This window comes from Pteronotus mesoamericanus, unplaced genomic scaffold, assembly GCF_021234165.1.
Source record: "Pteronotus mesoamericanus isolate MK-2021 breed Mesoamerican mustached bat unplaced genomic scaffold, CSHL_Meso_final scaffold_582, whole genome shotgun sequence".
NCBI lineage: Eukaryota > Metazoa > Chordata > Mammalia > Chiroptera > Mormoopidae > Pteronotus > Pteronotus mesoamericanus.
Genome location: NW_026555323.1, coordinates 3,134,566 through 3,146,879, shown reverse-complemented (window position 1 = coordinate 3,146,879; position 12,314 = coordinate 3,134,566). Strand labels below are relative to the sequence as shown.

General features: G+C 46.5%; 1 protein-coding gene across 1 annotated transcript in view; it reads right to left on the bottom strand.

Annotated features, from left to right (window-relative positions):
* Positions 1-4,348: 4,348 nt before the first annotated feature.
* The window catches only part of TRPM1 (transient receptor potential cation channel subfamily M member 1), a 45,664-nt gene continuing 37,698 nt past the window's right edge, over positions 4,349-12,314 (bottom strand). The window contains 1 exon segment of the mRNA XM_054561967.1: positions 4,349-5,621. Within this exon segment, the coding sequence (XP_054417942.1) occupies positions 4,349-5,621 (1,273 nt within the window).

Sequence of the window (12,314 nt, the reverse complement as noted above, 5' to 3'; positions counted from 1 at the left end):
TCCGGGAGAGGGGACAGGTGCCGCCGGCGATGACCCGTCTCAGACATTCGGCGCGGTCAGTACCGCATATAAAGCCCCTTAGAGATCCCACGCCTGGGCGAGATAGTCTTCCATCACCTGTATTTTGTGCCCCCCGAGCTGACTGCCCATTTCCCCCGGATGCCCGCACCTGCCCGCACTGATGACATTGGCAGGCCGCCCAGACCCCTCGATTTCGTGTGTTTATTTCTACTCTCCTTATTAAACTTCAATGTGGAAAAAGATTAAGCAAGTTACCTCCTTTCTTTTCTTTCTCCTCCTCACGGGTAAAGATGGGAGTGAGCAGCTGCTAAGTGATCAAAAGCCCCAGCACAGGCTATGAGCCGAATAATCTGCCCATTCATTGCAAAGGACAGAGGCATTTCAGCACATCTGAAACTCTTAACGTATTTCTGACCTGGAGGAGCCTTTGGTGGAAGAGGGCTGACGATGTTGCATTTCGGTGACTCTGTTGGTTGAGACTAGATGCTTCTTAGGCTTTGAGGAAGAAAACCGTAATCCATTTCATAATTAATGTCACAAGGAAGCTCCAGTGTGGCCCTGGGAATTGTAGTGGCAAGTGTTGCTAAAGGAAATATTAAAAAACTTAGAGATTCCAAAGGTTGTTTTTATTCCTGAAAATAATTTATCCTCGGTTCAGCCCTTCTAGTTAACTTACGTGACACGTAATTCCATTTTGCTCCAGAACCACAACTGTGTTTTGAAATGTTAAGTCCACTGGGTTATAGGTGTTAGAAATACTATTGTGCAAATGCATTAAGAAACTTCTTTACGAATACTCTGTGACTTTTCTACGTTAAATGGACGAAAGAAAACAAAACAAAAAACTAACAGAAAAAGACCAGGTTTGTGGTTACCAGGTTGGAGGAGGTGGTTGGAGGATTGGAGAAATGTGGTTAAAAGGTACAAACTTTCCATTTATAGTTAGGATCAGTAAGTACTGGGGATGTAATGTAAAACATGATTATGACTCGCACTGCTGTATGGTACATATGAAAGTTGTTAAGAGAGTAAATCCTAAGGGTTCTCATTACAAGGAAAAAGAATTTTTTGGCTTCTTTGTATTGTATGTGTATGAGATGATGGATGCAAACTAAACCTATTGTGGTCATTCCTTCACCATCTAAGCCAAAAACCATAACGCTGTACGCTTTAAACTTACACAATGATGTGTGTCAATTATATATCCAAAAAAAAAACTGGATTTTTATCCAAACACACTTCTCAAGCAATGTGTGGGCGTTTCTCTAGTTTTAAATGACTTACTCTGTGATTTAGTTTTTCCCGCATAGGCTTTCTTAGACTCTATAACTGTTAACATGTGACCACATGATTGGAAAGTGAGAAAATTGATTTGCAGACTTGTTGTTAACCTCACCCTCAATTTTATGACACTTCCAGATACCTAATTGTATTAGTCTGCTTGGGAAGCCATCACAGAAATACCGCGGACTGAGTGGCTTAGCCAACGGAAGTCGGTTTCTCCCAGCTCTGGAGGCTGGAAGTCCAAGGTCAAGGCAGGTTTCTGGTTCAGGCTCAGGGGCTGCGTCCTTACCATCTGATGGGGAGGGGGAGAGGCAAGCTCACAAACGCTGGTGAGCTCTCTGGTGTCTTCGTATAAGGGCACAAATCACGCTCGGTTAGGGCCCCAGCCTTTCTGACCTCATTTAACCTAAGGGCCCTGTCTCCAAGAATAGTCACATTGCAGTCAGGGTTTTAACACAGGAATTTTGGGAGGTCACAACACAGTCCTCACAGCCAGTCTTACGGCGTCTCGTCAGCCCCAACCCCTCTGACTATCCTGTATGTTCACAGTCACTGGCTGTCCTTTCTTTTGGCTCTAATGCCATTACTTCTCCTCCTCCTCCCGTTTTTCTGACTCTCTTTCCATCCTTGGATCTTCTCTCATGGGGGATAGCAACATTCCCTATAGATAGTTCCCTTTTCCCCGGGAGGAAAAGAGCTAGCATTTCTTGATTACCTACTAGGTACTCGGTACTTTATACAGTCACTCAGTTGGTTACCAAATTTGTATTGAATGCTGGCTTTGGGCTAAAAACTATCCAGGTCCCTGAGAAGACAAAGTTCCTACTTTCACAGCATTTTCACTATGGGTAGAAAAATATAAAAAATTAATACCTGTGTATCATATACGTGTGTGTGTGTGTGTGTATATATATATATATACACATACACCATATTTATTATTTGGATGACAGAGAACCAATTAAATATCTTGAAAATTGTCAAATGGGAAAAATAAATCATTGTTCCTGCTATACAGTGTGAGTCTACCATTCTGTAACCAAATAGGAGGTAAAAGGAATCATCTCATATTCAAACTAATAAAAGAAATAATAGGATTAAAGTATTACGATTCAGCCTCCTATGAATTAAGAGATCTGGGCATTGAGTATCACCAACTGCTGACATCACAAAAAGGCAGATGAAAAGTCCCGTGCGCCCCGCAGTGAAAGAAGCAACATCGCCCAGGTAGCCTTGCCAAAGGGCTTGAACCTAAGCCAGAATGAGCCTCTGAATTCTTCTGCCAATTTGCAAGAACGGCGGAGCATGTCAAACTGCCCATGGGTAGCCAACCAGTAAAATTTAAACTCTGGTAAACTTTACAAGACAAAATGGCCCATGTTCTTCAACAGATTCATCATAAGGAGGAGAAAGGAAGGGATGGGGGGGGTGGTGTGGGGGTCAGCAAGTGAAAGCAAAGAGTGAGACGAAACTATAGTGCGGAGGAGCAGTCAGGCGACAAAGCTGTGATAAAGTGCAAGGGTGGCCATGTAAAAACACACCTGCAAAACTGTCAACACTCCTTCCCTATATGACCCGTCCCTTTGAGTGTAGGCTGGCCTTAGTGACTCCTCTGTAGCCATGCAATGCGACATAAGTGACTCTGTGTGACTTCTGAAGCCAGGACGTAAAAAACGATGACATTTTCTCCTTGTTCACTGGGACACGCGGCTTCGGAAGACTGAACTACTATGTGAGAAATGTGACTTCTTTGAGACCGATAGAGTGTGAGGGACACCTGGAGAGGCCACGCGTATGTGCCCTGGTGGATGGCAGCAGTCGTGGAGGATCCCATTCTAGCCCACAGCCCACGTGTGAGGGAAGATGCTTCCAGAGGGTTCCAGCCTCCTCCTCCAGATACTCAGTCTTCCCAGCCCAAACACCACGGAGTAGCTGTAGCCAGTTAGTCCTGGCCTGCAGTCGCTAACTGTTAGCATCTTTCCCCACCTCCACATTCCGATGCCATGTGGAGAGCTTGGAACTAGCCATCATAGGAGCCTTTACACCATGCAAATCAATCAACACCAGAAGCCAGAGCCATTCCTGCTGCGCCTTGCCTGAATTCCTGACCCACAGTGCCCATGAGCAAATAAAACCGGTGTTTTAAGCCGCCCAGCACTGGAATCATTGTTTTATAGCAAGGAAGTCTTTACTATAAAAGGACAGTGGTTACTCCCGGGGGGCGGGGGGAGGTGGAGGGTGGGCCTTTGAACTCCCAAACTGAAGCACAGCACCTTCTGTTCTCAGCCATGAATGGCCTCTGGTTCTTGACAGCTCCCGCCTTGAACATGTACCTTTTACCTTTTAGCCACAACTTTGCACAAGCCATTGCGTACAGCTAATGCAGAGGTACAGCTAATTTGCGTTTGCTATTAAGGACTATAGGACCACAGGAAAATGCGTATTGGCTCCTTTATTTTTACACATTAACAAAACTCTTGGTCACCCTACACTATTACAGCGTGATCTCTGATATACTCCTGTCCTTTCTTTTATTGTGTATTATAAAACATTAACATGTAAAACAGAAACCCGAATAAAACAAATGGTGTTCATGGCTCCTTCCTGCTTCTCACTTCTCTTAGCTCATCATTTTATTTTTCTTCTCCCCCCACCCCTCTTTTTTTACATTTTTGCTTTCTCTTTATTTTCTCTCTCTTTCCTAATTCCTTACTCCTTAAGGAACCTATTAGTGGCACCCAGAAGCACCTCCTAGGCTATTTGGTGGCCCTCAGAGACTGTGGATTCTTGTATACTGATTAAATAATTAATCTCAATTAGAGTATGATCACTTTCATTTGATCCTACTCCAACTAAAAAAAAAAAAAAAAGAACCGAGTTTACTAACAAATGCTAACAAAATACTCCTTTAAGTTCAGTGCATTCCATTTTAATCCCAGGTCCCAGTAGCCAAATGTGTTTAATGAAAACGTTTTCAGAAACTGATGACCCAGGATGGTATTCATCAGTGGCTTTGATTTAAAAATCAGGGAGACCAAACACATTAGCATTCAGTTTCGGTGGAAGTTTTCTCTTGCTTAACCTTCTGTTTCTCCATTTGGATTCCAGACACGGCTCCGAGGTTACTGACGCTGCCGGCGTGTCCCGATCTGTCTAACTTGCCCTGAACGGCTTGAGCATTCCTAGGGCGGCCGTGTAAACTTTTTGACCTTAAAGATGGGAATCCCAGCGTCTGGTCTGGTTTCACAGCCAGGAAGTTCTCCTGTTCAGCTCTCTGCCTAACGGCTAGCGACAAAGGAGACGCTCGAGGGGCAGCTGTGGAAACACAGCTGTCGTCTCCGGTGTCTGTCGAGGGGTCTTTATGCTCCGCCTGCACAGCGGCTTCCCACGCCACGTAGGGGATATCAGTACTGCGAGACCGTGTGACCCTCTGAACTTGGTACTTCCATTCTGTTGTCCACTGCTGCCCTGCTGAGGGACAGGCTTGATCCATGATGGAACTGTACTCTGCACACCAGCTGTTAACCCCGCTGACCAGCCTTCTGCCATGGGAATACACGAAACTTCTGGACTCCGTGGCTTGACCAGCACTGAACGTTTCACCGGGGTGACAGCGTGTCACCTGCGTGTCTTCCACGGGACAGGAAACACTGCCTTCTATCTTTGCTCTTTCCACTGTTAGCTGAGCGTTCTGAACATCGGATTTAGTCAGTTCAGGCATGACCGCCATTTGTTTTAAACCTGGGGAGATGGTTTCTTCTCTTTTAGAGGCGGCCTGCCTTCTGTCACCTTCAGCGGCAATCCCGATGTCTGGACCCAACTTTGGCTCCGACGCGTGCTTTACGTTGGCTAACGCCAGCCAACTGCCCTCCCGTGTCGCGGGGGCGCTTGGGCTGGGTAAGAGGTGAAGGCTGCCCTGGCGCTCCGCGATCAGGCGCATTTTGGGGTCCTTTTCTTCCCTCGTACGGAAGGAGCGGGCCTTCTTCCCGGACCCTGTCCCCAGCGGCATGGCCGGAGAGGCGTCCTCACACGACAGCTCCTCCGCGTGGAAGTGGTCCCTGCCCACGCCGCAGCTGTCGGCGCTGTGGACGCTGCTTTGCCGCAGAAGGTGAGTCGCGTCGCATTCAGAAGAAGCCCGGGACCGCGTCTGCGTCAGGTCCCATTTGTCGATTCCTGCGAGGTGTTCCAGAGCCGTCGCCATCCTGCTGGAGAGTTCTTCCAGCTGAGATAGCCGGAGGTCGACGGTCTGCAGGGACGTTTTCATGAACTGTTCTCGTTCGTTGATCTCTTCCAACCTCATGGACATGTTTTCAACTCTGGTGAAAGCAAAGGGATAGGTTTATTCCAACGAGACGAATCCAATGCCATACAAACAAACAAACAAAAAACAATATTGTAGTGTTACCTGATTTTACCGTCTTTTGGGAATCATGGAGCTCATTGGGCCTATTTTTGAACTTCATACACTCTTTCTTAACCAAGCTGCTAAAAATTACCGTGAGGAGCGTTAAATAAATTTAAAATACAGTTAACACACGTAATGCTGTTGACCATTGATTGCTCTGAGTGCCTTGTGGATTCATTGATAAGGACCCGTTGGGGGGTGATTCTAGGCTGGTTTAATCCTCACCGCAGCTCTATGAGGTCAGCGCGGAGAGTGCAGGTGACTTGCCCAGGGTCACACAGCTGATCAGCAGTGGCGCTAGGATTTGGGGGCACGCAGGGCAGCCCCAGCCTTGGCCCTGGCTCCTGTCCCTTAGCTGCCACCTCACATTGCCTCTGGTCACAAAGGAAGGTACGAGCACTCAGGGTTTTGACTTCTGGCTGTGGTTCTCAGCCAGTGATTGTTATGATGACAAATTAAATACATTGAAATCCTCACTTGAAGTTCAGGGAATTCAGAAAATAAATTGTTAATAATTAAGTTCAGGTTATCAGATGGTTTATGAAAGGCACGTGAGGTCATTTAATTGTGTGAAGAAGACCAATAAATTGTTCCTTATGTTAATAATTAGTATTTCCCTAATGGGGCTGTAAGAAATAGAAATCATGGCAGATTATAAATATCTGCTGTTAGATTTCTTTTCTTTAAAAGATTATATTTATTTATTTTTAGAGAGCAGGGAAGGAAGGAAGAAAGAGAGGGAGAGGAACTTTGAGGTGAGAGAGAAACATTGATCAGTTGCCTCTTGCATATGCCCCAACCAGGGACCGAACCTGCAACCCAGCCATGTGCCCTGATCGGGGATTGAACCGGTGACCTTTCTTCTGGGGCGACAACACCCAAACCACTGAGCCACCCCGGCCAGGGCAGGTTCTTTTTAAACTCCTGGAAGATCAGGCAACAGCCTATGAAACCATCATGTTGCCTGAACAGCAATCTTCTGGTGTAGACTACGTTTTAAATCTCGAGAATACGTACAATATGAATTCTTTCAATGCATTCATGAAATTTAACTCTAACAGGTAGTAAGTTATGCCCAGGGCCAAGGAGGGCCTTTAAAGTTGAATTTGTCCCCACGGTGGCGGGGCAGAGGAGATCCTGGGGCCTCTGAACTGGGCAGCGTGGTGACCTGTTCCGGCAGGTTCATCCCTGCGTGAAGGCAAACACCTGGTCTGACTGTGCCGTGCATCGATTTCTTCCATCCTCCTGCACAGGCAATCTCGAGGGTCACCTAGAAGGTCTTTCCTGCACTCCCTCCATAGCCTTATAAACTCCCTCACCTGTTCTTACCTCTCTTAGCCACTCCCTGCTATCCGCTGCCTTCTAAAATTTCATTTTATTGATTTGAGAGCGAAACATCACTTTGTTGTTCCTCTTCTCTACGCATTCCTTGGTTGCTTCTTGTATGTGCTCTGAGCAGGGAATTGAACCTGCACCCTTGGTGTACGAGGTCAATGCTCTAACCAACTGAGCCACGCAGCCCAGGCCCCGCTGCTCGTCTTTGCATGCAGTTCCTGCTCCCTGCCTGGCCGCGGTCTCCTGAGGGCTCCTCACTCTTGCTGCTTCTGCAGCCGGCGGCCCCACGTTCTCCCAGAACGGCCTTTACTAAGGCGCTGCTTCTATGGTCACACCAACAGCTGCCCTCTGACACGTGGGAGGGTCCTGGGCTTCTATTCTTAACTCTTTTTCACTGCGAGAGGACTCTGTTTACACCCTGGAGGAAACCACACTATTTGAGCAGGAAGGAGGTTTGCAACCAGGAGGACCAAATTCACCAAATTCACCTCGTAAGGCTCTGCCAGAGATGCGACAGATTCTAAGGGGCCTCTCTCCTCTTGCATTTCGGGGACCAACAGAAGAGCCTGTTCCTATTCATTTGCCATGACTTTGAGCAAGACTTGGCTTTCTCCTTGAAACGTCATGCCTCCTGCCTCACTTCCAATCTCTCACCCCCGATGATTCCTTCTGTGTCGTAAATCACGTTGCCTCTGTAACAGTCAAACTTGAGGCTTTTTTTTTTTTTTTTTTTTTTTTTTTTTAACAAACACTATACTTAGAGATAAGGCTGTCACGCAAACTCAAAAACAAATCAGCTGGGAAAAGAGAGATGCGTATCTTCCCTCTCAAGTGTTCTATAATTCTCTGCCGATTTTTTCCCTGTATTACCTAATCCAGATGGCGGCATTGGCAGCCACTTACACATGAAGGAAGCTCCAAGTCATGTGATTCTTTCCTCTCCCTTACACTCTGTAAGCTGCCCTCCCGCTGCAGGGAATAAGTTGCCAGGCCCTGTGGTAGGGCTGTTTTTTAGGTGTCTTTAAAATTATTTCTTTTTTTTGATTCTAGAGAGAGAGGAGGCAGGGAAAAAGAGAGGGAGAAAAATCGTTGATGTGCAAGAGAAACATCGATAGGTTGCCTCTTGTATGCTCCCTGACTATGGACCAAACCCGCAACCCAGGAATGTGCCCTGACTGGGAATCGAACCGGTAACCCTTTGGTTAGCAGGCTGGTGCTCAGTCCACTGAGCCACACCAGCCAGAGCTTTAGGCGTCTTTTAAATCTTTCATCCCCACTGCCACTCCCTTAGTTGAAGTTGTGGAAGCAGAAATGCTTCACGGTGCAGCTTAGGTTAAGAAAAATGGCCAAGATCCTTCTTTCAAGCTCATGGTAAAGAGACAGCCCGTTTTAGACGGCTATGCCAAATGGAGCCAAGTCGTACTGAGTTTTTTCAGCATGCACGAAAGGAGAAAGAAAAGTGAGTTTACATTCACGTGCTTCTGAAAATTAACAGCAAGGACAAATTTCCTGCGCTAGCCATGTTTTGTGACTTCCCACAATTACTTAAAACATGCTTCCCAAACTTTGACGTCCGTACGAGAAGTGATTTCCGTTGCAGATGAGGAGAGATGGGCTATTGGGTCGACAATTTCTCAAGTGTCCCTTATCTGTCTGCACACGGACTGGCAGGAAAACAACGAAGGACAAAGCAGCGTTCTGAGCTTTTGGCATCCTCATTCAGCTCTCCTTTCAACAGAGAGAATGATTTTTCAGCACAGCACAAAATGCAAAAGTATTCTGAGTCCAAAGTGATTTGCTTGGCTTTCCCATGGAAGAACATGGATGGCCTCTTAAAGGCCTCTTTCTGATCCACCGTATTTCTAATTTCATGTTTTCTTTTTAAAATCATCATACAGGATGTGAACTATTTTTTTTTCTTTTGGTGTCCAGTTCTATGAATATTAACACTTGTACAGGTTTCTAGAATCAACATCACGATCACGATCCAGGATAATTCCATCAGCCCCCCCAAATTCTCCCTGCTATACCTTTATAGTCACACAGCTTCCCACCCCAATCCTGGCAACCACAGATCAGTTCTCCATCCACAGCATTTTTTAAAAGATTTTATTTATTTTTAGAGAGAGGGGGAGGGAGGGAGAAAGGGAGAAACATGAAAGTGTAGTTGCCTCTCACGCGCCCCCTACTGGGGGCCTGGCCTGCAACCCAGGCATGTGCCCTGACTGGGAATCAATCCAGCCACCGTTTGGTTCCCAGACCGGCACTCAAGCCACTGAGCCACACCAGCCACAGTTTTTCAAAGCCCTATAGACATCTGCGAATTTCTCAGCCATTCCACCCAAACTTTTTAGTCTGTTGTGTGTCTCAGTGCTGGTGTCTATTATCTCAGGGGGCAGGAACTGAAACTTCTGCCCCTCCCACCTCCATCCCGCCCCGCCCCCGCCCTGCTAGCAGCTTTGGTCCTAGGCTAGTGCCAGGTCAGGGGAAATTAAGACCAATCTTTTGAGCCAGTGTTTCAGGGAGCCACCAGGCAGGAGAGGACAAATAATTACAATTCTTTGGGGATGAGGCCCTTTCTGCTTCCACTGGTACCAGGAATTCGTGCTGTTACGTTCAGGGCTACCACTGAGCTGAGCAGTCGGGGGCGGGGGAGTGAGACTGGGTCAGCTAAAACGCCCTGAAGCTCACTTAAAAAACAAAACAAAACTGCAGGAAAAAAGCACCAGCCCCGTCTCTTGAATGCGCTCTCCACAGACGGCTCCGAGTCGTTGGTTGATTTCCAGAGTCTTCAAAGAGTTGATTTTGAAAGTGTCTGCCAGTTTTGCTGTTTCTGTTACAAAGGGGTGAAATTCCACAGTTTCTTCCTGGACTATTTTTTGTTCACTTCATCTCCCTTGAGGTTTCTGGTGTGCCAATAAGGAGTAGACACCCCCTCCCCAACATTTGCCTACACTCAGATTGCGGGCGAGCTCTGTAGTTCATAAATGACTTTATGGGGTTCCTTTCCTAACCTTCTCCCGCTCCACAGTCTCCCTGGTATGTCTAGTTCCCTGCGGCTCCCCCTTTTCAATCGGAAATCTGGGACTTGAATTAATCTGCTCAGACCTTCACTTCCACAACAATGGTAGCATGATAATGTTGTGAGAATTAAATGAAATTGTGTAAATAAATGCCCTCCTTGAATGGTAAAAGCTATTCAGGTGCAAAACGGCATGGCCCTATGAAGCAGGTTTAATTGCAAATCCACACATGCTTCTATCTGTGTCTTAGTATACCTATTAGTTAAACCTTAAGGTCTTTTAACTGAAATGCAGTTTCGTTACAGCATTATAAATAACATTTTTCATTTCATTCAAATACTAGGTACAACAATATATCAATTTAGGGAACTTTTATAATAACGTCCAATATAATACCTATGAATGGCATAACGTCATTGGACTTTCATAGACTCCCAGCTATTAAATACAAGGTCAAAGTTCACATTCTTGTGAACATGAGAGGCCCTATGTGTCTTTCCGGAGGACAGAGCTTAGACATGAGGAGTTCAGTAGTAAGCCAGTTATTAAAACTTGTTTTATATGCAGTCAGCTTTTCATATGCAACCAGTACCCTTCACCTGCAAGACATCACATAAATTATATGGGAACATTTCCTTAATGACAGAGCTAAACGATCACATAAAAACATGTTAGTGGAGCAACTGGGTCCAGTTTCTACTTGAAGAAACCCATGTTTCAAGATCCCATGGTATTCTACACTGAGTTCTGAGACCATTCCTGCCCTGTAATTTTATTCCAGGTCTATAGATCATACAGTCGTCTAATCCAGTCCAAATTTTACATCCAGCTATTTTAATCTCCACGGCCTTCTTCCTATGGGGCTGCCTTTGAAGTTTCAGAATTGTAGGGAGAACACCCAGGGCAGAGCCTTCCTGTGCTTACCTAGGGAGTTTTGACAGGAGAGAGCCTACACAAAGAACGCGGCTTCAACCTTCCCTCTCCTGGCTTTCTCGTTCTCTTTAATAAGCAAAATACCGGAGAGTTACAAAAGAAATACGAAGCCCTCTAGGGCTCTAACTCTGTGATGCTGCCTCCTTGACTTCTGGAATTTGGGTCAGTGTCTCAATCGTTACCCCTTTGAGTCCCGCCTTCTGTTCAGGCCAAACTCTGGTCAGTCACTCAGCAAAGCTCTCATTAATAGCCTAGGTTCTCTTGCCCTTCCGTCCGTCATAGCGGTGGTGATCCCTAACCCTTCATTCAGCGCAGCCAGGCCTCCAGGGCTGAGCAGGGACAGGTGGTACTGCAGGCAATGTGGTACATTCATGCTACCACTTTCAGACACCATTGCGCTTGTGGTAACCCCCACGGCTTGGTTCTTGGGATGCTATGCCTTGCACAGCCTTCACCTTCTGCATCCTTGCCCTTGGGCTATAGCGGGTCACCACGAAGGTCATGGGAGCCACTTTGACTTGGCCCAATACAATCACATTATTGCATTTCCATGGGCTCCCTTCCCACCATGTTTCCTCTAAAGGTGAGTTCAAATCCTCCCCACTGCTTCCAAGTCCACAGTGTTGCTGGCCCGTACTCTTTCCCCGATCCTATCGTTTCTTCCTATGCGTCTGGACTTCTGTTTGTGTGAAACTCTCACCATTCCTTCAGTGTTTTATTTGTTCTTGAGGAGAAATGATGTTCTGGCTGGGGTTTGGGGACCAGGACACCAGTATGCTGCTGTCATCTCTCTTTGGGAGCCAGTTGCCTGCACATTGCATGGGCTCTCACTCTGTCCTGTTCACATGATAAGCTTGGTGGGAGAAGCTGACCCTGCTGGGAGAAGGGAGGCCCGCGGTGGCCCCTGGTGGTCCCTGTTGCCTGTCACCAAGCGGGTATGTCTAACACTAGCGTATGTATTTGGCAAGAACCGAACCACTCTCTCTAGCAATACTAATAAAGCTGGTACTTTTTTAAAATCTCTATCTGATATCTGCATCTATCCCTAAATTGTCTCTCCAAGTCAGGCAGGAATGAGAGTGTCATTTACGAAGCACATTAAGAATCGAAAGGTCACCGGTTCGATTCCCAGTCAGGGCCCGTGCCTGGGTTGCGGGCCAGGTCCCCAGTTAGGGGCCTGTGAGAAGCAGCCAATGGATGTTTCTTTCACACATTGATGTTTCTCTCCCTCTCTTTTTCTCTCCCTTCCCCTCTCTCTAAAACTAAAATAAAATCAAGACATTCAGATGGGATCTTCCGAAATTTCTCCCCCA